This window comes from Macrotis lagotis, chromosome 2, assembly GCF_037893015.1.
Source record: "Macrotis lagotis isolate mMagLag1 chromosome 2, bilby.v1.9.chrom.fasta, whole genome shotgun sequence".
Lineage (NCBI taxonomy): Eukaryota > Metazoa > Chordata > Mammalia > Peramelemorphia > Peramelidae > Macrotis > Macrotis lagotis.
The window spans coordinates 242,617,626-242,645,552 of record NC_133659.1 but is presented as its reverse complement, the minus strand read 5'-3'; the positions used below and the strand labels follow the sequence as shown (position 1 = coordinate 242,645,552).

Here is a 27,927-nt window from a genome sequence, read left to right as displayed (position 1 = left end):
ATGATGTTGAACTGCTTGTATTCCTGAATGGCAAGAAGATACTGATAACTCATATGAAGCTTCTCATTTATTAGGGCAGTTAGAAGGAGCATATATAGATAGGCACAAGAGGGAGCTGAATATGAAGTTATATTATAAAGATGGAGTTAATGGGCAAGGAAGGAATTTACTGGAAGAAAGGGAAAGGAGAGAGGGAATAGCCTAAGTTATTTCACATTAAAGAGGCAAGAAAAAGTTTTTGTAATGGAATTGAAGGGGGGGAAGGTGAGGGGAAATGAGTGAGCCTTCACTCTCATCAGAAGTCGCTCAGAGAGGAAATAACATACACACTCAATAGGGTATAGAAATCTATCTTCCCCTAGAGGAAAATAGAAGAGGAAGGAAACGAGAGAAATGGGATGGAGGAGGTGTTATAGGTTATGGAAGAGAGGGAAGATCATGGGAGAGTGTAGTCAAATACAACACACTTTTGAGGAGGGACAGGGAGAAAGGAGAGAGAGGATAGAAATGGAGGTGGGGAGGAATAGGATGGAGAGAAATACAGCTAGCAATAGCAACTATGGGAATAAAATATTGAAGCAACTTCTCTGATGGACTTATGATAAGAATGTGCTCCATCCCAGACACAGAACTGATGCTATCTGAACACAAGACTGAAGTATACTTTCCCCACCCCTCACTTAATTTTTTTTTACAAGGCAAATGGGGTTAAGTGGCTTGCCCAAGGCCACACAGCTAGGTAATATTAAGTGTCTGAGGCCACTGGAGTCAGGTACTCCTGACTCCAGTGCTCTATACACTGCACCACCTAGCAGCCCTCTCCCTTTATTAACTCCTTGAGTTTATTTAAAATTTTTGTATCCCCAGCACCTAGCAGTGTCCTGTAATTGAATTTTTCCTTATTTCTTTTTTTTATATTTTATTTATCTATTTTCATATTACTATAAGTAAAAAAATATTGAATTAAGTAAAAATTAATAGGGAGAGATGAAATATATACAAATAACTATAAATAATTTGGAAATTAAAGGCATAGAAAAGACTGTGAGGCCCAGGGGATATGAAGAGGCATTACTTCTAACTAGGGAGAATCAGGGAAGGTTTTCTAGAGGAAGTGGCACTTGTCCCATATCTTAAAGGAAAGTAACAATTTCAATAGATAGAGATAGGGTGGAAATTTCCATTCCAAGCACTTTGGGGATGTCTTGTGCAAAAGCATAAAAGCAGGGCAGGGTCGAACAAGACTTGGGAACAGTGAGGTATAGATGATAGAGTAGGGATGGGGAACGGAATATGGTATAGAGATGTGAGGGAATAGGGATTTAGTTAAGGATGTGATAGAATGCTGAGTATTAAGATGTGGAACATCTCACCTGAAACACTCATGGATCCAGAGTCGGGTAATGCTGGGTTTAGTATCATGGAAGGCTTTGTTTGCTCGAAGCATGCCCTGGAATACCTATGGAATCAGACATCTATTTAATGCCTGCTATGTATCAGGCACTGTGCTAAGCATTTTATTTTTTTTAATTGATTTTTGAATTTTACAGTCTTTCCCCCCCAACTCACTTCCCTTCCATAACCCCCACAGAAGGCAGTCTGATAGTCTTTACATTGTTTCTATGCTCTACATTGATCAAAAATGAATTTGTTGAGAGAGAAATCATATGCTTAAGGAAAAAATAAAATATAAGAGATAAAAAAGAGATTGTGCTAAGCACTTTTAACAGATTATTTCATTTGAGCCCTACAATAACCCTGGGAGGTAGATGCTATATAATAATTCCCATTTTATAGTTGAGGGAAGACAAAGGTTGAGTGACTTGTCCAGCTAGTAAGTGTCTAGAACCAGGTTTGAACTCAGGGCTTCCTAACTGTGAGTCAATGCACTACCACTTCAAAAACAAGCAACCCCAAAACATCCAACTGGGATTTGAAATACAAGATAGATAGGGAGTTGGTTTAAGATTTGCAAAGTATTTCTTTACAAGGCAATAGGGTTAAGTGCCCAAAATTGCATAGCTAGGTAATTATGAAATGTCTGAGGTCAAATTTGAACTCAGGTCCTCCTGACCCCAGAGCTGGTGCTCTATCCATGGTGCCACTAGCTGCCCCTTTGCAAAGCATTTTATAAATATTATCTCACCTAGTTGCTTCTAGGGATAAAGAGTGGATTAGAAAGTGAAAAGAGACAGAATGAACTGAGTTCAGTCCTCTAGAGCAAAGTGTAAGAGGAAATCTTTGGGTTGACTTACACCACTTAAATGGATCTGATGCTAATGTTGAAGAAGGGGTGTAGGCTGATTTTTACCTTAGATATGTCTCGAAGGTTGAAAAGGTAGTGAATCTTGGCAGGTGTGGGAAGGAAACGTTGTACCACAGTGTTGTAAACTTCTAAGGTGGCTTCAGTCACCACATTCCCAATAGGCTTTACCTCGTCCTCAAAGTCCTGAAGTTTCTGGTTGATCATTGTTCCAAAGATTCGGAGAATCTGGGATTCCTAAAGACACAAAGCATTGATCCCTTGGGTTATCCTTTCCTCAACTGTCTGATCTTATTCCTAGTCTTCCTGTTTCTACCTAGGATCTCCCAACTCATCATAGGATAGTAGATTAACTTAGTTTTAGATTTGGAGTCAGGAGATCTGGTTTAAAAAGCTAGCTCTGCTACATGTAACCTGGTGACCTTGAGCATAATCACTCAGAATGATGGGACAAACTAGACGGCTTCTACAATCCCTTACAGCTCTCTATCTCTGAACCATCTGTGATCACTGGAGCTGAGGGATAGTCAATGGAATCTCTCCCTTCCCTGAGGACTACAAATCCCAATCTACAAAAGTTCCTAGCATAAATCCTCATTGTTTCAGGTACTATAGAATCCATCAGACAACAGTCCAAACCCTTATACACTGTAAGTGCTAGCATGCAACTCTTCCCAGCTCTTTCAGTTGCTATTTGGTCTATCTTTCATTCTCCACTAACAGGGGCTCAAGGATCTTCTCCTGCCAGCTGCTCCCAATAGGCCATAACAGTTTATTACTTCCCCCCCTTCTCCCCCCCCACTTCCCCCTCCCCTGCAGCTCAGCCCAAGACTCCAAAAACTCCCTCACTGTGGGGAAAGTCATGTTGATGAGATGAAATCTACTCTGAAGCCTCGAGGAGATGACAGTCCTTCCACCCCCTGGAGGTCCCATGGCAGCCATCAGGAACATGTCCTGGTGTAGGAAAGATGAAAGCAGAAAGAGGGTGTAAGAGAGAGATTTTGAGAATGGGGGAGAAAGGAATTTAAAGAGAAGTAAGAAAAGGGGAGAAAAAGGTGGTAGGTAGAGGAAGAAGAGAGGGACAGGAAATAAAGAAAGAGACTGGGATTAGAAAAGAATAATGAAATATGAAAGGAGAACAAAATGAAGAAAGGTGAGCTATTATATAGGTATCTATACCAGGATGCTAGAGAGAACTAGGAACAAGTCAATTTTCTTATGTAGAATGAGGGAATAAAAAGTTAGTTGAGTTTCAATACCATGGAAGAAAAGGAGAAATGGAAAGTATTGCCTGGGTTTATGCAGAGAAAGAGATCCATTCTTCAAAGGGGCAAAGCAGTAGATAAAGGACCCAAGGATATTGGTAGGAATAGGGGAGACAATTCTGGGAGGAGAACAGTGATTAGAGAAATAGATTAGAGTGAGGGAACTGGGAAGAGAGTGAAACTTCAAGATTAGTGTTCCTTTGTCTCTGGGAGAAAGACAATAGTTTAAGGGGCAGGGACTGATGTTATAGAAAGGGATATTCTGAGGGCAGGACACTCAGGTATGGGAGAGGAACAGGTGCTAAGGAGATAAACCATGGAGTTTTGGGATGGACAGAGACCAGAGAGATGGAGAGTTGGAGCCATAAGCACCAAAGTCCTAGGATACTCACTCTGACATACTTAATGGTTTGTTTTCCCCGGTCATACCAGAAACCATAGTCAATCCAGAGGCGTAGTAGCTCCAATGGTGGCTGAGAACCAAATGTGTCCTTGGCTGGCATGTTCAGGTCATCCATGAAGGTGATCATGCTTTTGCCTCCAAATGGTACATATACACCTTTTGTTCGCTTTTCCACACGGCTTTCAATGATGCTTTGAACATTGTTGGATGTGGTCTGTGGGAAAAATTTGGGATGAGGACTAGGATGGCCAAATAGAGAAGAAAGCTAGGGTATTGGTGCAGAAGAGATCCAAGGGCTGATAGGCCTAAATTTCTGAGGAAAATAAGAGCTTAGAGATCTTGAGGACCTCTCATATGTATTCTTTTCTTTCATTTGGAGGTAACTAGGGTTAAGTGACTTGCCCAGGGTTACACAGCTAGCAAATGTCTAAGGTTAAATTTGAACTCAGGTCCTCCTGATTCTAGGGCTGGTACTATATCCACTGTATCACCTAGTTGTCCTTTTTTTCTTTTCTTTTCCCCCCCATTTATCTCATTCTATCATGAATTCTTTTCTTAATAAGACTGCAAGTTTGAGAGTAGAGACTGTGGTTTTTCATCTTTATATTCTCAATATCTAGCAGAATGGCTCAAACAAACTAAGCAATTAGAAAATATCTGTTGAATTAAATTGATCTGGCTGCCTGGGTTTTCCACTAACCTGAGCAGACATGTTGACGATAAGCACAGCCCACTGGTTGCTGGGCAGGGTCTGCAGGACACTCTGAGCGATGGATGTCTTGCCTGTGCCCACAGGACCAACTAACAGGATTGGGTTTTGGCTGGCTACAAGGGCACTCACCAAGTAGTTATATCGGACAGTGTCCACAGTGGGCACCATGATCTTATAAAAGGGAGTACTGGAAAAGAAGGAATTAGGTTGTTTTTTTTTTTAGGTTTTTTTCAAGGCAAATGGGGTTAAGTGGCTTGCCCAAGGTCACACAGCTAGGTAATTATTAAGTGTTTGAGGTCTGATTTGAACTCAGGTACTCCTGACTCCAGGCCCAGTGCTCTATCCACTGCACCACCTAGCTGCCCCGAAGGAATTAGTTTGAGACTGATTCCACTTCTCTCTTTACCCCACTTTGTTCTACTCATTTCCAGGTCCTAGACCCTACATTATTAAGTTTGTCCCCAAGTAGAACCCCAGTAAGTCTTCACTCTAGAGAGCCTATTTTGTATTTCAAGGTATGCCTTTTTGTCTTGAAAGTACTACTCTTCTCTAGTCCTTGATCTTAGCTTTTTATTCAATATATTTTTTTCTCCAGTCTTGCCTTTCCCACCCTGTCCCACAATCTGCCCTTACTTTGGGGGATACCGCCAACTCTTGGGCAACTTTTCCTCAAATGTCATCCAGTTCTTCAATTTGGGGTCCACAAAGTACTCAAACACTGTGTCCTAGAGACCAAGGAGAGATTATCTGTCAGTTCTAAAACTCTCTTCCCAACTTTGCTATGTTCAGTTTTAGGGCTCATAGTCTAATTCAAAGACTGGGATCAAAGAAAGAGAAAGCTGAAAGGTAGGAACTGGGAGATTCAGACACTTGCTTCTCAAGCAATCTTATAAGTAGGACATATATGAGAGGTCTAGGTGGAATACAGAGAAGGGAGAACCAAATGTTTTGAAACAGGTTTTCTGATGAGTTCTTGGATTTGTTTGACCTTGTTGGGAAAGGATCCCTCAAGTTCCCGGAGGAAACTGTCTATCTTCTTGCGACTTTCCTCATCCACTGATGCACACACTGACCAAATAAGACTGAATATAAAATTCATTTCCACCATGTTGACATAGTTCTCTCCATCAGCTGGGTTTACCTAGGAGTAAAGAAATTTTATTAGAGACATGAGGGATATCATGGAACCTGCCTAATCTCGCAACCTCTGGAAGAAGAGTATGTCACATAGATATAGAGGTTTCCTTCTTTGACAAATTCTCTTTGTAAAACCATACAGCTTGAGTCCTAGACCCCTAATACTTCTTATACCTGAGAAGATGCTCTGATATCAGAACCTTAGTCCTGAGTATCCTACCTATTATACTATTCAGTGAATAGTTTGTGTCCTCTATACATAGATAGGATGCTTTCAGTCTACAATAATACAATCCACATTTATCTGTTATTTTAAGGTTCACAAAGTCTTTGCAACACTCTTGCAAAGAAGGAAGTACAAATAGTAATATCTCTGTTTTATAAATGAGGAAACAGAGGATCAGAGTCCTTGGTCAAAGAGCTAACAAGTCAGGATTTGAACTCATGTTTCCAGAGTTTCAACACTGTACCACTTAACCACTAGAATACTATTTGCATGATTTGCCTGAAAAGGAGAATGCAATATCAAACACTTCCATGTAGACTTCTTTTTAATCAACATTTGTGAGACAGCTAACCAGGCAGGAGGAGGGTTATAGTCATGGTCAAAGGACAGAACTAGGGATAAGTCTCCTATGTACTATTCTCTACTCAACTAAGTAACAATGGATATGTAGATATGTATGTATGTCTCTGTCAAAACACATGTTTATCTAAGTTCACCAGCCAGACAATGGATATGTTGGCATATATAGCCATCTATCTATGTAGACATACATAGCTATGTAGATGCATTCCTATACATGTAGACACACATATATATAGACATACATGTCTATATATATGTATTATGAATGTATATGAAAGTCCTTCCTAATCTATCACCCTACCATCTCCACCTTTCCAGTATTCTTATACCTTACTCCCTACCATGTACTCTTAGTCCAGATGATGTTGATTTTCATTGTGTTCCACAAAAAAGAGACTCCATTTCTGGGTTCCAGGTATTTTCCTCTGGCTGTCCTCCATGCCTAGAAGGCTCTCCATCCTCATCTCCATGTCCAAGCTTCTCTGTCTTCCTTTAAGTCCCAACTAAAATCCCACCTCCAACAAGAAATCTTTCTTAATCCCTCTTAATTCAAGTGTCTTACCTCTGTATTGATTTTCTATTTATCCTATGTATAGCTTGCTTGTTCATATTTATTTGCTAAATGTTGCCCTCATTAGACTGTGACCTCTTTGAGGGCAAGGACTATCTTTTGCCTCTCTGTATATGAAAGAATAATTGCTAATACCTTGAATATCATAGCCTTAGGCCCAAGGGAATTATTGTTTAAGCTGATAATGCCCACTGGGGAATGCTCATGATATGAAAGGAGGTAACTGCTTGCCTCTAAGGATCTCACTCCTGAAGTGGCTCAGCTCTAAGGAAATCTTGTGATTATTGAAATGCAATAACTTCCAGAATATCCATGGGGAAGGGAAGGGGTAGAAAATAACTATCTTCCAAAACTATGGCTAATGAAACATATTGGCCTTGAGGGAAGTTGTTAGTTAACAGCAGAAAGACTCACTCTCCATCAGGAATAACCACAGATCATATGTGGAAAGAGATAGATAGGGACCATATATCCTGGTGTAAGGAAGATCTTGTGCAACCTCAGGTCACCTGAGATAGCATCTGTCCGGCATATGTGCAGATATCATTTACTAAGATGGTACCATTCTTGTGGAAGACATCAGAACCTACTTTTGGGGAAAACATGAAAACTAATGCATGTAAAGAAATTTTCTGTTGACCTAACATGTGGATGAAAAGAACTATTTTCAGTAGTTGTGTAGAATTGTCAGCATCTTCAAAATGGCCAGGAAGACAATTAGTTTCTTTGCTCTCAGTAATATCTACTGGGGGGGGTGGCATATAGCCATGGTGGAGAGGAGGAAAGAGGCAATAAGATCTCCCAGTTATACTATTTGGTATCACTACTACTCTGAGTAAAGGAGTAACCTCAATGTCAGCAAAAACCCCAGCTAATGCTAATTCAACTCAGGTCATTCTGAAGATGCAAACAGTTCTAGCTACACCATCAATGGACATAAAGTTCCTCCCAATCAAATGTTAAACCAATTCAAAATGTCCAGTCATGCTTCAGGCCACACAATTCTCTTGGAATGAGATTTTTGGCATCTTCCATAGGGATGATGCCATCTTTGCAACCTGATGATGTCTGTGCATGCACCAAATGGATGCCAAGGTGGTCTTGGCAAGTGTCAGATCCCCATTAAACAGATACTCAAAGTCCAACAACATCACAATAAATTCCTTAGTCTGGCTTCCTCATCTCTCAGTAGAGACTCTCATTTTAATATATTCCTTTCATGATTTCATTACTCCAGTCAAATTAATCTTCTCACTAATCTCATACATGAGTTGTTCACTCCTGTCTCTCTGTTTTTGTAAAGATCATTTTTTTCCACCAGGAATATCTTTCTTTCCTCTCTCTGTCTACCAAAGACCTCTCCATTCCTTTCCAAATTTAGCTCCAAACTATTCTTCCCCTTTCCCTAACAAACCTTTACTAGTGTAAGGCATAGTGGATAGGGGAATATGCCTTCTTACCCCATTCTCTGGTGTAGCCAGAGCTGAGAAGAGTTTGCAGAGGGAAATGATGCCACTGTATTCAGGGACAGGAACCAGTTCTTGGCAGTTTTCCTTCTTAAATGTCAGTGTTCTATTGACAAATTTGTCAAACATCCGCTGGAGTGGTTCTACCTCACCCTAGAGTTGGGAAAAATCATTAAGAGATTTCTGATTTTGCCCATTCCTGCTTCTTTCCATCTTCTAAGTCTTGTTTTATGCTTCATATTTTCTATACCTTTGGTCTCTTCTCCAGCCAAGACTGCACATAAGGTTTCCATCCCAGGTCACTGTAATCAGTGTAAACCATCCCACAGCGAGACACAGTAGCTGGAGAGGCCACAGCCAAGTTTTCCACTTCAAATAATAGAGACACCTAAGGATGCAACAAATCATCATTTTATCCTACCCTCAGCCTTCCTACCTCTAACATTAGTGCTCAATGCATATTATTTTAAATTTTAAATATCCTGCCTCTAAATATAAGTCCTTATCTCTTGGTACCTACAGATTCTACTTCTAAGTTCCTACTTATTTCCACAAAATTTCTATTCCTCAGAGTTCCAAGCATCTTACCCATCTACATACCTGTTCAGGCATGGAAATACGCTCTCCATTGATAAGGGTCAACACCTTGTTGTCATCCATGACAGAATTCATGCTCTCAATCCATAATGTGTCCACAGGACCATCAAAAAGGATCCATTTCTCATCTGGCTTTTCATCTTGGTATGAGAGAGGATGAGAGTTTTTTACCTAACATTACTCCCCTCAAGGATACAAACATATGCTTCTCTGGCCCCAAGCATGTCCCTCTTCATTCTGTTCCCAGATCCAAGTTGGAAGCCCTCAAACCACTTTCCTCTAGAGACTCAAGTACTCAGTTCCAAGCTTCTTCAATTACCTGCACAGGCAGCCCGCATAACACTAGACAAGACACCATCTGTCCACTCATTAGAGTTGAGGTCATATTCTCCATATAACTCTCCTAGAGATACTGCCTTAGGGTTCAAAGGAAACTCCTAAAAATCAGGATGATTTGGGAAAAAAATAGAATTGGTTTAAAGATTAAGCATTCTTTCATTTTCAGTTCACTTATTAGATATATTAGCTCTGTGATTTGGCTTCCTTGAAATCCTCACTAACTTGCAGGTGGGGGGCAGAGCCAAGATGGCGACAAGAACGGATTGTGCCTTAGGTGCTCTCTCATAAAACTTATAAGCTAAGGACTCTAACTAAATTTTCGAGAGACAACCCACAGAGGGACCCAATGAGGTAGTTCTCCTATTCAAGGTAACCTGGAAAAGAGCATAAAGGCTCTGCTCCCCGGGGTTGGGGGGCAGCCCGCCAGAGGGGTGGCCCGCCAGAGTGAAAGAAATTCAGCCTCCCAGAGGCAGCCCCAGGGTGTTGGGAGCCAGGGAGTTTCCTGAGCTATGCCCGGGGAGCACCAGGCACAAATTGGGGGAACAACAGGGGACCTCTGCCAGAGTGAGAAAGTGAAGCCCATCCCTCAGGGCACACAGAAAGCAGAGTGGCCATCACAGCTGAGTTCCAAGAAACAGAAGCAGGAGCCCAGGGCATGAGCCCATTAAACCTAGGGAGGGGAATGAAGAGAGAGAGACTGAAGAGCTCTGTCCTCTGCCCCTGGAACAGGACTCTGGAGCTCTGACCACATTCAGATCCTGATCACAGTCTAGGCACCCCCATAGAACAGCAGGGGCCCCCCCCACCTAAGCCCCGTGGCAGAGGGGGGGCACATATGGTCATTCATAGACCAGAAGAGAGAACAGAGCCTCACACACTGAGACCCTTGTGGGAGTGTCCCAAAAGCTCAGGAAGCACCCCAAAACCAGACTCAGGCTGGGAAAATGAGCAAGCAGAGAAACAAGAGGAACACCATTGAGAAATATTTTGCATATGAGCCCAAGAAGGATCAAAAATACTCAGTCTGAAGATGAGGAAGCACAAGCTTCTGCATCTAAAGACTCCAAGAAAAACAGAAATTGGGCTCAGGCTATGACAGACTCAAAAAAGACTTTGAAAATCAAATGAGGGAGTTAGAAGGAAAACTGGGATAAGAAATGAGAGAGATGCAGGAAAAACACGAAAATGAAGTCAGCAGCCTAGTCAAGGAAATCTAAATAAATGCTGAAGAAAATAGCATGCTAAAAACCAGCTTAGGTCAAATGGATAAAATAGTTCAAAAAGGTAATGAGGAGAAGAATGCTTTAAAAAGCAAAATTGGCCAGATGGAAAAAGAGATAAAAAAACTCTATGAGGAGAACAAATCCTTCAGACAAAGAATAGAACTCAGGGAGATTGATGAATTTATGAGAAACCAGGAGTCAATACTTCAAAACCAAAAGAATGAAAAAGTAGAAGAAAATGTGAAACATCTCATTGGAAAAAACAACTGATATGGAAAACAGATTTAGGAAAGATAATTTAAAAATTATTGGAATACCTGAAAGTCATGATCAGGAAAACAGCCTTGACATCATTTTCAAAGAATTACTACAGGAAAATTGCCCTGATATTCTAGTAACAGAGGGCAAAATAGAAATGGAGAGAATCCACCGATCCCCCCAAGAAAGAGATCCCCAAAAACCAACCCCTAGGAATATTATAGCCAAATTCCAGAACTCCCAAGTCAAACAGAAAATATTACAAGCAGCCAGAAGGACACAGTTCAAATACCATGGAGCTGCAGTCAGGATCACACAGGACTTAGCAGCAACTACATTGGAAGCTCATAGGGCTCGGAATATAATATACCAGAAGGCAAAAGAGCTTAGAATGCAGACAAGAATCAACTACCCAGCAAGACTGAATGTCCTCTTCCAGGAAAAAAAAATGGACTTTCAATGAACCAGGGGAATTTCAAATGTCCCTGTTGGAATGGCCAGAGCTGAACAGAAGGTTTGATCTTCAGATACAGGACTCAGGTGAAGCATGGAGATTGGAGGAGAGGGGGGAAAAATGAGGGACTTGATGATGATGAACTGCATGTATTCCTGTATAGAAAAATGACACTGATAACACTCATATGAACCTTCTCAGTTAATAGAGCAGGTAGAGGGAGCTTTTATAGTTGAAGCACAGGAAAAAACTGAATTTGAAGATAAAATATGGTGTAAAAATGGAGTCAATAGAAAAAAGGGAAATGTAATGGGAGAAAGAAAAAGGAGAGGGGGAATAAGCCAAGATATTTCATATAATAAGATTTTTCTTTATTACAATGAGCTATTGCAATGATATGGAAGGGGGGAAGGCAAGGGGGGAATGAGGGAATCTTTGCTCTCATCAGAGGTGGTTAGGAGAGGAAACAGCATATATACTCAATAGGGTATAGGCATCTGGAGTAAGAAGGAGAGGGGAAGAACAGGGGGAAGGGGGGGGATGTGAGTGATGGAGGAGAGGATGGACCACTGGGGGAGAGTGGTCAGATATAACACATTTTTATTTTTGCTTCTTGCAAGGGGCTGGGATTGGAAGGTCTGTCCAGGACCATAGGGCCAGGTAGATGCTGGGCCTAAGGGGTGGTATGGGGGCTCAGGGCCTCTTGGCCCCAGAGCCAGGGATCTGTCTGCTGCACCACTCAGCTACCCTACAGCAGAGTCAGAGTGAAAGGAGAGAGAAAATATAGTACATGGTAGTGGAGAAATACGAAAGGAGGGAGTTGCGATCAGCAATGGCAACGTTGGAAAAATATGGAAGTAACTTTTGGGATGGACTTATCATAAAGAATGTGATCCACCCATGACAGAGTTGTTGATGTTGGAACAAAGACTCAAGCACATTTATTATTATTATTATTTTTTTGGGGGTTGCAGGGCAAATGGGGCTGGGTGGCCTGCCTGGGGCCACATAGCAAGGTGATCGCTCGGTGTCTGAGGCCAAATTTGGATGCAGGCGCTCCTGGCTCAAGGGCCAATGCTCTGTCTGCCACCCAGCCACCCCTACTATTATTACTATTTTATTTTATTTTGGGTCTTTTTTTTTCTTCTTTTTGGTTTTTGCAGGGCAGTGGGGTTCGGGTGGCTTGCATGTCACACAGCTGGGTGCTTGTTGGGTGTACGGGGCTGGATGTGGGCTCAGGTGCTCATGGCTCCAGGGCTGGTGCTCCATTGGCCATACCTACAATTATTACTATTATTTTTTTAATTTTAATTTTTTTTCTCTCCCCTTTACTTTATCGCTCAAGCGAGTCTATATTTATGGGGGGGAGGTATTTCATTTACTCTTAAACAAGAATATTTTATTAATGTATAAAAAAGCATTATTTGTACAAAATGAGAATAAATATTAAATTAAAAAATGATTATTGAAAGCTAAAAAAAAAAAGAAAGAAATCCTCACTAAAATCCTAACCTCTATTAGGAAGTCTTTCCCAGTCTTTCTTAACTCTGGTGTCTTCCCTCTGTTCATGACTTCCACTTTATCCTATATATAGCTTGTTTATACATAGCTTGTTTGTACATCGTTGATGGCCTGTTATCTCTCCTTTTAGACTGTGAGCTCCCTGAGAGTACTATCTTTTGCCTTTCTTTGTATCCCCAGTGTTTACCACAGTGCCTAATACCTAAGAAGGAACTTACTGACTTGTTTAAGTTTATTGACTGAATGGCTACCTCCCCATCCCAACCCAGGTATCCTAATTCCTAGCCCTTAGTTCTCTTTATAAAGGTCTTCGGTCCATCCTGAGACCCTATAGCTGTATAGCTATTCACCTCAAGTTCTATATTTACTCTCTTTGAGGTTCCACTGTCTTCCTGCTACCGAAATATTGGCCCTTAGTTCCACTCCCCCATACCCTAGTTCTATACCTTAACAATGTTGAAGTTGGGATCTCCAGCTTGGCAGAGGGAGGACATGGCTGACTGCAGAACACGCCAGGTAACTGTCTTGGCACTGCCTGTGCATCCCACAATCATGGAGGAGTGACGTGAATTCTTGGTTTCATACAACTGGATAACCTTGGTCATGGTGAATGGTGTGTTCTGTAGTCCCATCACCCTAAGTTCATTCTCAATAGTCTCACGAAGCTGAGGAAAAACAGAAAAATGGCTAAAATGTGTGAAATCAGGTCTATGACCATTAAATCATGACAGGTCCACTGAGACATAATGAAAATATTACCATCAGGAAAGAGTTTTCCTCTAGTTCAGGTGTGTGTGTGGGTGGGGGCGGGGTCGTGTGAGGAGTCAGAATACCTTGCCATAGTCAATGACAGGAAGCTCAATGTTGGGGAAAAGGTCCTGCACAATTGCATTAAACAATGGCACATCCACTGAGGCTAGCTTGGCAATGTTCATGTCCCTCATTGAAAGCAGTAATACCTGGAAAAGGAGGGCAAATAGAGTATTATACTTAGAAAGCAAAAACCTGAGACCCTAACTAAATTCTGCTAATAAAAGTCAGGATGATCTCTGTAATGAGGATGACCTCAGGGAACAAAATTCAAGTAAAGGTTGTTAGGGACACAAGGAGGTAGAAGATGAGGGGACCTAAATCCAGTGGCTAGTGGAGCTTAAAAAAAAATGCAGTGAGAAATCCTGCAGAGAGGAAGTCACAGACACTTCTGAGGGAGGCGTTAGTTTTAATACTATATCAGTTAAGACTTAAGCACCATCTATATGTAGGGTTCACCTCTTCATCAGCCAGATCAGGCTGCAGTCGACGCTTCTTGCCAGCAAATCGTAAGAGAGAGGTAAGTGCTCGAAGGCCAAAGTCATAGTGGTCTTGCTTGGAAAGCTGCTGCACGGCCAGGGAGTAAAGTGTATACACTTTCTTAGCCAGGACCTGAGGAGGAGCGGAGACAGACAGCCAGAAGATGTAACATGTCCCATCTGCTATGACACAAATAGAAATAATGGCATGGTGTGTCTAGATCTTTAATTGAAAAGGAACTTATTGGATGGGAATTCAGGGAAGCCTGGAGGGATTTGCATGAACTGATGCCTAGTGACATGAGCAGAACCAGAAAAACATTGTACACACTAACAGCAACATGATGGTGATGATCAACCTTGATGGACTTGTTTGTTCCATCAGTGCAGCAATCAGGGACAATTTTGGGCTGTCTGCAATGGAGAATACCATCTGTATCCAGAGAAAGAATTGTGAAGTTTGAACAAAGACCAAGGACTATTACCTTTAATTTAGGGAAAAAAAACTGATATCTTATTTTCTGATCTTGCTATCTCATACTTTATGTTTCTTTCTTAAGGATATGATTTCTTTCTCATCACATTCAATTTAGATCAATGTATACCATGGAAATAATATAAAGACTGGCAAATTGCCTTCTGTGGGGGGGTGGGGGAGGGAAGTAAGATTAAGGGAAAAATTGTAAAACTCAAAATAAATAAAATCTTTATAATTCAAAAAAAAAAGAAAAAAGAAAAGGAACTTATTGGTAGAACGCTGATAGGAGGGGGCCGGCCAATCTTGGCAAACATTTCTGGTATCACTAGTGGGTAGGTTTCTCCTCCTAGCTCCAAGTACATAGGCTCATGGGGTGGATGACTACAAAGTCCAGATGTCCTATGGAGTGGTGCTGTCAAGGAATGAGAGTTGAAAGGGAGGTGATGACCGCAAAACTACAAGGTACTCTTAGGGGATAGATACCTTGCAATTACCAAAACCTTCCCCAAATAGAATGATCTCCGCAATGAGAGTGGAATCAGGTACCACCATGGATATGGGTCGGAACATGGATTTCAGGTTGTCAGGAAGCTCTGTCCGACCCGCATAGCCTGAAACAGAATAGATCTCAATCCAACCTCATCTCTTGTCCCAATTCTAACCATATAAACAGTCTAAAATTTATTCCTTTCTTCAGCTCATTCTTGATTTCATCTGTTTCCACCTGTCTTCTGTTCTCAGAATGATTTCTGTCTCTCTCATGCCCCTTCTTCTTCTTCCATGTCTGCCTGTGAGTTCATTCTTTTTTAACCTTTATTCTAAACCCTTATCTTATAATCCTGGCCCACAGTTGGCCATTTTTCATCTCTATCTACTTCAGGCCCAACCATCTGTCTATTATAACCCCTAAATCCTTATTTCTATTCTTTTTCAAGAGCCTTCTTCAAGAACTATCCCTAGGTACACCCTTGTTTAATCCTCTGTTTTGGGGGACCCAATACTACCATAGTGACTAGCAGTTGGGTTGTGGCTTAGGACAACAGTTAGTGGGAGAATGTTTAGTTTGTCAGTTTACAAAAAATTTGAGATTATATGTGTTGTATATATGTACACACATGTAATGTATAAACATATTTCATTAAGCCAACAAACTCTTCACCACAACCAAAGCAAAATGAGATGATTCCCTTTCTTCATCAGGCTGCATATTTTCTCCTACAAGGCTGCCATTGATATTTCTTTAAACTAACTCCACCTGGATGAAAATGCTTGCTTGTTTATATGAGAGTAATGAGAACAAAATTCTGCCATCTTTGTTCTCACAACTTATCTTAAGTGCCAAAGCAAGGTATCTGTCCAAAAATGAGGGAAATACAGTGTGCCTTGTCCAGATCCTTGAACTTTTTGGAGAACATCCCTGCCTTCTCTCTACCATTAAACCCTCTAAGAGAAGTCCTGTGTATTCCTAGCCATCCCTCCCCCTTTCCTCTACCAGAATTCATAGTAATGAAGATCCCACAGGACCAGATTGATTTCCCTTCTCACCAGGATTCATAGTAATGAAGATCCCACAGGACCAGACAAGATTGATTTCAAAACCTTCAAAGAGAAATCGGGTGAGGCCTGCTGCCAAAGCTGAGAGAATAGAAAGTATCTGCTGGGCCACCACAGATAGCACCTCTATGTTGATTCGATTAAATTCATCAAAGCAGCCCCAAGCTCCTGTCTGTAAGGAGGGAGAAGGACCCAAGTGGATTAGGGAGTTTCACAGTTCTCAAAAACAAAGTGAAGTTAGTAGAAAAAAATTAAGACCAAGTAAAGGGCCCAAAAGAACAGAAGTCCTACAATGGTAAGAAGAGTCTTAAAAGGAATCAAGAGGGAAAGATAGTTAGAAAAAAGGACCTAAGAAAAGGACATAACCAGAGAGGGACAAATCCTCCACTGTTTTAAAATATTCCCAGAGTGACACTTCTATAGATAGAGCTGCCTGGGGACCAGGTCTTTTGAGGATGAAATTTATGAGTGAAAATCTCAATCCTGGGCAACTCTAATGCTAGAAATAACTTTAGAGATACATTCTGGGCAGATGACATAACAAAGGAACATTTGAGGATGAAGTTGAATAAGGCTGAGGGAAATTCTTTAGGGGGGGAAGGGATTAGAAGCCTTCTGAGTAAGGAGTAGGCCAGAATATAGAATGTGGCCATAAACATTGATGTTCAGGACCAAATTAGGCAAAATGGTTAAGCTACTTTTTTATTTTTAACTGAGAAGAAAGAGGTCAAAATCTGCAAACGGAATACTTAAAACCAATTTTGCCTATATCACAACCTTTACTTAGGTATGGCCATGGGCAGGAGATGTTTGAGGTTGGGGTTAAGGAGAGTGAAAGATGAACAAAAGCCTGTGTAGATTTCCTAGCCCAGAAGGTTTCTGCAGCAGATAGAGAAACTCTAACCTGGGCCAGCCCTGAATACATTCGACCCATGGACTTGTAGTCAAGACCTTCTGAACAGTTGACCACGATGACATACATGCCCAGGGCTTTGCCCAAGTCTTTGGTTGTCTCTGTCTTACCAGTGCCAGCTGGGCCTTTGGGTGAGCCCCCACGGTGCAGATGCAGGGCTGTTGTAAGAGTCATGTAGCACCTGTGGGATAGGTTTAGAAATGAGATCAAACCCTCCCTAACCACCTTGTGCCTTTCTCCCTACCCTCCAACTCTGACAGCATACCTGTCTGTCAGAGGAGTGATGACAAGCCGACCAGAATTACCTAAGTACTCATATCCATACTGGAACTGTGTGTTGGTCTGTCTTATTACACAGTCATCAAGATCCTAAGGGAGTAGGGATTGATTTAGAGGCAGTTATAAAATGAAGTGGAGGAAAAGGTTCAGAAGTGGGCTTAGAGGAGATTAGGAGCAGGGTTAGATATGGAGAAAGGGCTAAAGGCAGGGGTGGAAGAGATGAAAAGAGGTTATAATGAAAAGATTAGAGATTACAAGTTACTATTAAAGACTGAGGTTAATTTAGGGGATTTTTTGATAAAAGTTGAAAGGTGAATTTAAGTTAAGAATTGGGTTAGAGGACTATATAATTATAATATAAAAGGTCAATAAAAACTTTTAGAGTAAACCACCTTATCCCAGTAGAAGCGGAGTTGGCTGAGCCACTCAAAGGCATTGACATCCATAAGACCACTCTTATAGAGTTTCTCTATCACATCACGAGCATGAATCTCTATGGTTACCAATGCCACAATCTTAAGTCGAAGAATTTTGGTCAGATTTCCCCGGATAGCTTCTGAGTATTTGTTCAGTATTGATACCTGCAGGTGTCAGGCAATGTATTGGTGGGAAGAGAGGGATGGGAAGGATGAGGTAATTGAATCTAAACTCAAACACTCTTCTATGTAAATCCCACATTCATCTTAATTTCAATCTTGCCCCAAACCCCAGACAAAGAGTCTCTGTATTCCAGATAAAGTTTGAAAAATATACCCCTTGGAAATTTGGGTAATGTAAAAATAAAAGATATCAATATATATATAGACATATTAATAAATCTATATACAAACATATATTATATATATATATATATATATTTTTAAAAGAATATGACACCCCTTACTGTCTACCGAGTTGGTCTTTGAGCCCCTGCTATACATGACACATATAACCTAACATCCCCAAATAAATAACTATACATTCAATATGTGCATGTATAAAAAAATTATTAAAAGAATCACTATTTGCTTTCCTACTACATCTTATATCCTAAATAGGCTACTTTGCCTAACTCTAATTTCTTTTCTTTTTTAGCAAGGCAATGGGGTTAAGTGACTTGCCCAAGGTCACACAGCTAGGCAATTATTAAGTATCTGAGGCCGGATTTGAACTTGGATACTCCTGTCTCCAGGGCTGGTGCTCTATCCACTGCACCACCTAGTTGCGCCCCCCCACAAAACTCTATTTCTAACTCTGATCATGAATCCAACCTTAACCTCAATCTTAATTTTTAACACTGACTTTTAATATCACTATCAAACACAATCCCAGCCCACCCTGAACTTTCTTAACATTCTATTAATCAAACTGCCAAATTCTAACTCATTCTCCTGACAATCTCCTATGCCAGTCCCATTTCATTAATTTCTCATTCCCCAAGTCTACTCTATGCTTAGAAAGTTCCCTACCTGCTTCTTTCTCATGACTTTGAGAACTTTCTTGTCTGAGCGCTCTTTAGCTGTTTGTAGGGACTTGGTAACATCAGTTGTCCACTGGATCTGACTGGAAGTGATCCCCATCTGGAAACCATTGAGTCAGAAGGGTCAGAACTTTAAACTCCCATTTCTAGACAACCCACCCAGGCTACCTGTAAATCTACCTCTTTTTTGCAGTAGTGAGATTATACTCAGGTCACTGAATTCCCTCTAATAAATGCTAACAGACTAATTGATTAGACTGGCAGTTCAGTCTAAATTTTAATCCTGGTTCTATCACTATCACAATTTTAGGCAAGCTTCTCCTTCCTGGGGCATGAGTTTTTTTGGTATGTGGAAGTTGGAACAGAATGATCTCCAAGGAGTCTTCCAACTCAGATGTTCTATCAATCAATCAAACAAGCAAGCATGTTCTAGGGATGTATAAGGGAGTATGTATAGAGAAGGAACCACTAATTTTTTAATGCCAAGGATTCATTTTCTCATAAATCCATATATTCTTAATCTCCTCTCCAAAGATGAGACAGAAAGCTACCTACCTAAGTGGATTAGGATGAGGAGAAAACATCTGGGAGGTAAACTGCCCGAGATCTAAGAAAGTTAATAGTGAATAAGGGGAAAGGCAAGAGACCTGAACAGTGGGAAGAAATCATAGGTCTATTTCCTCATTTAAACTCTAACCTCTTCACCCCTCCATTCCCAGTAGGCCTGGAAGTTAAACCCAATTCACCTGGCCAGGCCAGTCCTTCACCCATTTGTCTCGCTTGTTAAGGAACTTTTTGAGGGCAATTCGACTGTTCCGGAGCAGTTCCCTCAAGGTATTTCGCATGACACGTTCAACATCACAGAGCCAACCCTAAGGAAGATATTGAATAAAAGAAAAGAGGGTTCAGGTGCTTATTGCTCAGAAGGGGAGGGGACAGTTTGCCTGAGTCTTAGGAAGGGAATAGAAGTTGGGGGTGGGGGAGGGGAAATAGAGCAAGAGGACTGAATGGGAACAAAAAGCAGTATGCCTGGGTCTGTGAGGGAACTGGAGGCTGGGAGAGAAGGGTGTTGATATCTCAAAAAAGAAATCCAGGGTTGAAGAAGAGCCTAAGTGCTGGGAGACCCAATGAAGAGAAACCATTCATGTCTTGTGCTCTAAAAAGGCAAGGGAAGGGTCAAGCAAGAAGAGGAATTAGCTTGGTCTCAAGGCCTTTCCTCACTTACCTCAACAGGCCCTTCCAAAAGCAAGATGTGGAGAAAATCAATATATTCTCCTTCACCGGAGAACATTCCTATAGCTTCCCACTTGCTGCCGACTCCACCCATCTGTGAAAAAGAGAGGCTATCATCTACCTCTCCCTTATTCCTAAACATTCCTAAATGCCAGATTACTCTGGGCATCTGCAAGCTCACTACTGCCTCATCCATCCCTAAGCCCTGCAGTGTTCTCATCCATCCTGAAAGTCTCATCTTTCAATGCTAATAGTATCATTAATATTTCCTAATCTTTCAGAAAGGAGTCGACTTTTCTGCCTTAGTGCCTCCCTACCCCCATCATCATTTGGCCATTAATGCTGACCTTCTGCATTCGTAGTGATTTAATGTTGTCAAAGCACTTTTTGAGATGAGGCTGTACAGCTTCAGGGTTCCGGGACTGACCCAATATCTCCAGCAGATCATCATTGGACAAAAAGTAGAACCGTGGAAAGATATGGCGCTTAGTTTCTAGGTACATATCCAAAGACTTCTGGATATTTTCTAAGCCTGTGTTCATCTCCACCAGTTTGTCCAGGAGGCCTGAGGAAGAGGATCATTGAATAGTCTCAATTTTTATAATATGAATATAGAAAGCCCCAATTCTTCCAACTTTGGCAAAGGCTTCACTGATGGAAGTTCATGTTTTACCTTTCCTAACTATTTGAAGACAGTGAAGTTACTGAAATTGGTAGCTATTGCCCCTTCTTCCCAGATATCACTTCCCACCCCTCCACTCCCCCTCCTGTCCAAATTTCATCAAGGCTACATTAGTTCTTGGAATAACTCTCATTCCACTGAAAACACCTTAGGTCATCCCAAGGCCTTGTGAGAATCAAGAGATTTTTTTCCTTCCCTAGGCCTTTAAGAGGGAGTTTATACCTTGCAACTTTCTTCTCCATCCTCATTCTCAAACATCAGTGATGAAAATAAATCCCTTAATCCCTTAAAGGTCCTAAAATTTGTAACAAATGAGCTGCTGAGCTAGCAGGACTTAGCATTAAAACATCCCCCTCAAATTGGTTGTTTCATCTCCTTTATCTTCTTTCATTCTCTACAAAAGGTGTGGGTGGGTATGAAATGTAATAAACTAACCCCAGGATCAAATTCTGAGATGTCTTGAGAGGTAGAATGTTCAGTCAGCTACAGTCTTTGAGAGTCTATTTGAATTACTGAAGATTATAGAGAGATGACTGAAGAACTTCATACATTCAATAAAGGAAGTTATTTACAGACCATATGCTTAAAAATACATGTTGTTTTTCAGACATTTTAGTTTTGTCCAATTCTTTTTAATTCTATTTGAGGTTTTCTTGGTAAAGTCAGTGGAATAGATAAGAATTTCCTTCTCCATTTTACAAGCTAAGCAAACAGGGTTAAGTGACTTGGCCAGGGTCACACAGCTAGATTTGAGTTCAGGAAGATCAGTCTTCTTGACTCCAAGCCTAGTACTTTATAAACTGTGCCACCTAGCTGCTCCAGTAATGAAGGCCTACATAATTTTTGTCAATTGTCTTGTTATAAACATGAATAAACAGCACTTTAAGTTTCTTTTATATATTTTAGGTTTTTACAGGACAAATGGGGTTAAGTGGCTTGCCCAAGTCCACACAGCTAGATAATTATTAAGTGTCTGAGACCAGATTTGAACCCAGGTACTCCTGATTCCAGGGCCAGTGCTTTATCTATTGCACCACCTAGCCACCCCTGCAATATTTATATTTAGTCTTTTAGCTGCCCTAATAAATTTCTAGACTGCTTTTTATTTAAACCCTGGAAAGTGATACACATTTAGATTTCATGGAAATCAGGATCTTTTAGTAAGGTAGATTCGATTGCATGCTATAGATGTCAACTATTCCACCTTTAAATATAGCAAATCCTAACTGGGGACTGTTAACTACTGGTCCTGTGGAGGCAGAAGGCCTATAGGGTCCATACCTGGATAGTGGGTGCTTCGAAGGGCATTGTTGTCTTTGTTCATCCGATCCATGATTGTTTTCCAATTGAAGTTGATTTGGTCAAAAGAGGATGATTCCTGGGGCAGTTGTTTACGGATGTCTTCACCTAGAAAAATGTTCTAGGGGAACCAGGAATGAAATGAGTTATATTCCCATCCCCAATGCTTCTTAAATCTCTGCTCAGGTTTGAGAGGGAGGAACTTGGGAGGGCTAATATTCATTTCTGTAAGGTGGAAAATCATATACCTAAACTTAGAATTGATGTGGGGTGGGGGTTGAGTGTAGGGAGGGGAATGGGAATGAGGAAAATCAGGGAGGAGATCTGGGATAAATGCTACAGCTTAAGAAAGGCTTAGAGATAGGAGTGGAAGCTGCTACCTAAATTCCAAAAGGAAGTGAGAAATGGAGATGACTGACCTCTAGGTACAGCCACTGTCGTTGGACAGTGAGCACCATCTCAATGACCTCCAAAATAAGGGAAAGGCAACGTTCCCAGAAATCCACATCTTTTTCAAATGCTTTAACAAAACGTGATGCTTTCATGGTAGACAGAGCCACCTGGTTATCCTCCAATGCCTGGAATACATCTTCTGTGCCTCTAGGATGGAAGGAGATACATATGCTCCATTTCTGTTTGTCACACTTAGTCCCAACACACCATTCCTGGTCCCAGGATACTACAAGATTTTTTTTCCACTTATTTGTTTTTGGATTTTGTGGAGGCAATAGGGTTAAAGTAACTTGGCCAAAGTATCTGAGGTCACATTTGAATTCAGGTCCCTCTGAATCTAGGGCCAGTGCTGTATCCACTGGGCCACCTTGCTGACTCTAGTTACTAGTTTTCAATACCTTCTCCTAGGGTACTAAGCACCACACCATTCTACCTGAGTCTGTGGTGGCCCTTGTCTTTGTAGGGCACTATGTCCAGCTGGGTCACATCCCAGGTCTTGGCAATATTTTGTAATGCCTACAGAGAGAAAATAAAAGAGTTAGTTCCCAAGTTGCTAAGGATAACTATGACTAAAAGGACAAACCAAGGAATAAGAATCCATATTTCTAGAAGGGGAAGGAAGCAGAAAAGCTGGGAAGGTGGTAATGGGGGAAGTGAGGGGAGGGAGAGGGTTATCAAATATCCAGATTCCATACCACTTCTATAGCTAGTTCTTTGGTGGCTGAAGCAGAGATTTCTCCAATCTTTTCCACATGTTGATCCATCCCCAGTTCCACAATCTGTTCCAAGGTGAAGCTGTCTGATTCTTGATCAAACACCCTCTGCACCTCATCTTTCACCTGGTCCCAGTGCCTATAGGCATAGATAGGGAGTTCTGAGCAAAGGGTTCAGGTCTCAAAGACAACAAATTCCTCTGGGAAGTTTTTAGGATTACTCACATTTCCATTTCCCAAAGAGATAAAAGATTTTTTGTTAATTAATACATTCATTCAACAAACATTGATTCAATAGTGACTATAAAATCAGAACTGTGTTAAGTTCTGTGAAAGATACAAAGTTGGGAAATACATATTTTCTGCCCTCAAACAACTCAATAATCTAATGGAGGAGTTGAGAGAAAAAAACACAATTATAATATAAGGCAGAATAAGGTGTCATTTGTGTGATATAAACAAAGTACTATGGGACTTAAGAAGAGAGAGAGAATACTACTGGTTGAAATGATTTTAGGGAGGTATCATAAAAGAGGCAACATTAAATCTGAATCCTGAAGGCTGAAGAAGATTCCATGATACAAAGTTGGGGATGAAGAGCATTCTAAACAGAGGAAATAAAATGTATGGAATCAGGAGAGTATCAAAACACATTTGAGGGGCAGCTAGGTGGCGCAGTGGATAGAGCACTTGCCCTGGAGTCAGGAGTACATGAGTTCAAATCCGGCCTCAGACACTTAATAATCACCTAGCTGTGTGGCCTTGGGCAAGCCACTTAACCCCATTGCCTTGCAAAAAAAAGAAAAAAAACACATTTCAGAAGTGAAGAGTTGATTGGAGTAGTGAGAAATATAGCCAATTAGACAATAGAAGACTTTGGATGCCAGACCAAGGAGCTTGGGTTTCATTCAGCAGATAATAGGGAACCACTGAACACTGTTGAGCAAGGGAGTGACATGACTAACATATTCATGGTATAGTCGCAAGAACCCCAAAACTAGTTTCAGAAGTCCTAGTTCTAGGTCCAATTCTCCTCCTTGATGGTTAAATGATCTTAGATGAGTCGTTTAACAGCCTTAAGCTTCAGTGTTATCATCTGTAAAATGGAAATGCCAATATGTCCTACTTATCTCATAGAACTTTTAAATGTTTGTGAAAGTATTTTAAAAATTATCAAAGTAGCATACAATATGTGTAATTATTCTTTTGTTTTGGTTTTTGGTTTTTGGTTTTTTGCAAGGCAAATGGGGTTAAGTGGCTTGCCCAAGGCCACACAGCTAGGTGATTATTAAGTGTCTGAGGCAGGATTTGAACTCAGGGACTCCTGACTCCAGGACAAGTGCTCTATCCGCTGCAGCACTTAGCTGCCCCCGTGTAATTATTCTTAATCACTCAAAATTTTAAATATTTAATAAGCATCCACTAGTTAGTCAGTCAATAATTTATTAAACACCTACTATGTATCAGGCACTATGTTAAACCTTGGGGAGCTCACAGTCTAATAGAGGAGACAACATGCATAACAACTATGTATAAAATTTAAAAGGAAATAATCAGCACAGGAAAGACACTAGATACAAGGTGCTGTGTGCTAAATGCTGAGGATACAAGGATAGTCCCTCACAATATGAACACAGATAAATAACAAAAGGTAATTGGAGGAGGGAGAAAGATTTAATAACTAGGAAGATCAGGGAAGGCTTCCTGGTTGAGAAAGGTTTCAACTTCCTTTAAGGCTCAAGCCCCTAACTTGAACTTTAAAGGAAACTAGGACTGAGATAAGAAGAGCAAGTTTCAAGGATAAGAAATAACGGCCTATGTAAAGGTTGGAAGTTGGGAGATGGAAAATGTCAAATTCTGGAAACAGTGACTAGACGTGATAAAAACAAAGAATAAGTGAAGGAGAGGAATGTGAAATAATGTCGGGAAGGCAGGTTGGAGCCTGATTGTGGAGGGCTTAAATACCATAATGAAGAGCCTGTATTTCATTTTAGAGACATGAGAGAGAAGGAGAACAGACATGGTCCCTTGTACCTTAGGGAAATCATTCTGGCAACTGTACGAAAGATGTACTGGAGGAACTAGAAACAGATGACTATTGGAACAGGCTGTTCCATCAACAAGACTGGGAGACTGATAAGATGGAGGTGAAGGAGAAGAAAGAGTCAAAGAGCCAAAGAAAGAGTCAAAGGAGAAAGTGGTGGTCATTTCAAAAGAAGTTTGGAGGAAAAGTAGATTTAGTAGGGAAGATGATGAATATCATTTTAGATATGTTTAATCTGAGATGTCAATAGGACATACAAGGTAAAAATGTTTAGTAGGCAGTTGGTAATGCTTAACTAGAGTTCAGGGAAAAGATTATGACTTAAGAAAGAGATTTGGGAGTCATCTACTTGAAGATTATAATTAGGCTTTAAGAAGATTAATAGGGTTTGAGTAAACAGAACAGACTGGTGAGGGGAAGAAAATAGAAGCAGACACATCAATTAGGAGTTTATTATTTAATTTAAAATGATAATATAATAATGATAATATCCTCCATATCAGAAAATCAAACACATCCTAAGTGGGTCTAAACCAGATTACTTCCTCCATGAAATCTTTCCTGATCCAAAGAATTTCCCCTTAGAACTGATTTTGTTCAGTAGCCCAGGTTCAATATTTCTAAGTAACTATACTTTAATGCTCCCCAATCTATGCTTCCAACCCAAAAAGTGTTTCCTCCCATACCATCAAAATTTGTCTTATATGAAGGAAAGGAAAGGAAAAAGAAGAGAAGGAAAGGGAAAGGATTTAACTTACCACTGGTCTCCTGGATATTCCACAAATGAGACATTCCAATGTCTCAGGTTTTAGTGTTATCTCTAGCTGTCTGCATGCCTGAATGCTCTCCCTCCTTTACTAAATCCTAACTAAATTTCAATTTTCTCCTATTACTCACAGCATCCCCTCACTCAAATCCAACTTGCCAGTAATTTTCCCAGACACTTTGCTTCATTTCTTTCTTACCAAGCCCTAATCACTGAATAGATTGTTGGCTGAGTCAAACCTGTTAAAGACGAGCTTAAAAAGGCCAAGATCCATCCAAGACCTAAAGCATCTCTGATTCTGATCTGATTTGATGGTGATGACTCTAAAGAAGAAAGTGAGGCTGGTGACTTTGCATAACATCCCTTCACTCAAATCCAATTCACTTGCATATCATAGCATCTACAGGATGTCATAGATCTTCTTTGAGGACTAAGGACAAACATTAACCTCAGAGCTGAGACATTGGAGTGTCTCATTCTTGGAATATTCAGAAGGCCAGTGGTAAGTTCAATATAATGTGACATGGAATTCATTTGGAGTATTGTTTCATATCTGTGGTATCTAGCCAAGGTATTTGAATGAGTTCTGAGTTCATGACTTAACTGCCAGGATAATTCAAACTATTATTCCTCTGGATCCTTTTGTGTGCTATATGTAGCATTTTTTCCATGGATCCCAAGTTCCAATTCAGTTTAGTTCTTTTTTTATTCTTTCCTCTTTTCAGCTTTGCTTTTGCACTCACCATATTACAGAAAAAAGCTTTCTCAAAGATCATTTATGACTTCCTAATCACCACCTCCAAAATCTCTCTCAGTCCTCATTCTTGAATCCCCTATCTTTTCCCCCTTTTCTTTGAACTAAATGGAATAACAGGGCCAAATAAAGGTTTTTATTCAATATTTTTAGGCAGTAGAAAAGTAGAGAAAAAGAACTATTAAGAAAGAGGGGGAAGAAGTCTCAGAGGAGATGGGGAAGGGCTAGAGAATTAAGGGCATAGGTGAAAGCTCCCTACTAGCAACCTTACCTTTCTCTGAGAGCTGGATTGCGCAGGTCTGAAATGAGGGGCATAGTACGCTTGAACTGCTCAATTTTTGACCTAGTTGTCTCAATGATTTCCCAGTTTCGGTCCTGAGCAGAAACAAAGGTAATTGAACAGAAAGACTGTCTTCTTGAGAGGACCCAGGATCTCTCTCTTCCCTCATATTCTCTCTTACATCCCTTACCAAGGCAATCCTGGATTGTCTTTCCTCCACCACCTCCCCCTCCACAAACCTTATACTCCTTGCCCAGCCTGACAAGGCGGCGATACAGCCCGTGAGCCATGTTTTCCATGGCATCTGTTTGTAGTGTCAGGAACTGGCCAGTCTTCCACTGGCTCCAGTTCTCTTCCCAATCCCGTGTGATCTCCCAAACCTGCTGCAGGGCATCAAGCTCCTATTTGACCAAGGAGAAAGAAAGACAAGAAATACTGCTTTCTCCCTGTCCCTTTTTGCTCTTCAGATTGCTTCTTTTGATTCTCCATTTCCCTTGTTCTCTTCCTCTGTTCTCTTACAAACTCCCCCAAACTCTTTTTCTTTTTTTTTTAGATTTTTAGCTAGGTAATTATTAAGTGTCTGAGACCAGATTTGAACCCAGGTCCTCCTGACTCCAAGGCCGGTGCTTTATCCACTATGCCACCTAGCCTCCCTCAAACTCTTCTTTTATCCAGTCTTTTTCAACCCAATCTTTTAAAATGAATTCTGTTCTTATTTCACATTTCTTCAACCTTATTTGCAAAGTGGTCTAAGCAAGTACCCTACCTTTTCCAGGTTCTGTAGGTCCTTGGAAGCAGGTTGTTCAATCTTGAAGATGCCCAGATTGGAATGGAGGGTGTTTTCTTCATCCTTCATGGCAGTCAACATCGCCCGCACTGCTGCAATTTGGTCCAGGGCTGCTGCAAAGCCCACATTGCTAGTGAAGGGACCTG

At 40.9% G+C, this 27,927-nt stretch overlaps 1 protein-coding gene across 3 annotated transcripts in view; it reads right to left on the bottom strand.

The window, feature by feature from the left end:
* The window catches only part of DNAH2 (dynein axonemal heavy chain 2), a 125,328-nt gene that overhangs the window by 35,907 nt on the left and 61,494 nt on the right, over nucleotides 1-27,927 (bottom strand). For all 3 annotated transcript variants that reach the window (XM_074225519.1, XM_074225520.1, XM_074225521.1), the window contains 30 exons: nucleotides 27,761-27,924; nucleotides 27,234-27,395; nucleotides 26,986-27,089; nucleotides 23,133-23,289; nucleotides 22,871-22,953; nucleotides 22,404-22,584; nucleotides 21,967-22,105; nucleotides 20,351-20,568; nucleotides 19,996-20,097; nucleotides 19,517-19,642; nucleotides 18,760-18,870; nucleotides 17,704-17,892; nucleotides 17,298-17,401; nucleotides 17,024-17,213; nucleotides 16,111-16,291; nucleotides 15,049-15,176; nucleotides 14,068-14,220; nucleotides 13,632-13,757; nucleotides 13,245-13,463; nucleotides 9,323-9,440; nucleotides 9,007-9,143; nucleotides 8,657-8,794; nucleotides 8,401-8,559; nucleotides 5,632-5,784; nucleotides 5,277-5,368; nucleotides 4,632-4,830; nucleotides 3,921-4,145; nucleotides 3,113-3,217; nucleotides 2,312-2,500; nucleotides 1,374-1,459 (listed from right to left, as the gene is read on the bottom strand). In XM_074225519.1, coding sequence (XP_074081620.1) covers nucleotides 1,374-1,459; nucleotides 2,312-2,500; nucleotides 3,113-3,217; nucleotides 3,921-4,145; nucleotides 4,632-4,830; nucleotides 5,277-5,368; nucleotides 5,632-5,784; nucleotides 8,401-8,559; nucleotides 8,657-8,794; nucleotides 9,007-9,143; nucleotides 9,323-9,440; nucleotides 13,245-13,463; nucleotides 13,632-13,757; nucleotides 14,068-14,220; nucleotides 15,049-15,176; nucleotides 16,111-16,291; nucleotides 17,024-17,213; nucleotides 17,298-17,401; nucleotides 17,704-17,892; nucleotides 18,760-18,870; nucleotides 19,517-19,642; nucleotides 19,996-20,097; nucleotides 20,351-20,568; nucleotides 21,967-22,105; nucleotides 22,404-22,584; nucleotides 22,871-22,953; nucleotides 23,133-23,289; nucleotides 26,986-27,089; nucleotides 27,234-27,395; nucleotides 27,761-27,924 — 4,438 coding nt within the window. The remainder of the gene's footprint in view (nucleotides 1-1,373; nucleotides 1,460-2,311; nucleotides 2,501-3,112; nucleotides 3,218-3,920; nucleotides 4,146-4,631; nucleotides 4,831-5,276; nucleotides 5,369-5,631; nucleotides 5,785-8,400; nucleotides 8,560-8,656; nucleotides 8,795-9,006; nucleotides 9,144-9,322; nucleotides 9,441-13,244; nucleotides 13,464-13,631; nucleotides 13,758-14,067; nucleotides 14,221-15,048; nucleotides 15,177-16,110; nucleotides 16,292-17,023; nucleotides 17,214-17,297; nucleotides 17,402-17,703; nucleotides 17,893-18,759; nucleotides 18,871-19,516; nucleotides 19,643-19,995; nucleotides 20,098-20,350; nucleotides 20,569-21,966; nucleotides 22,106-22,403; nucleotides 22,585-22,870; nucleotides 22,954-23,132; nucleotides 23,290-26,985; nucleotides 27,090-27,233; nucleotides 27,396-27,760; nucleotides 27,925-27,927) is intronic.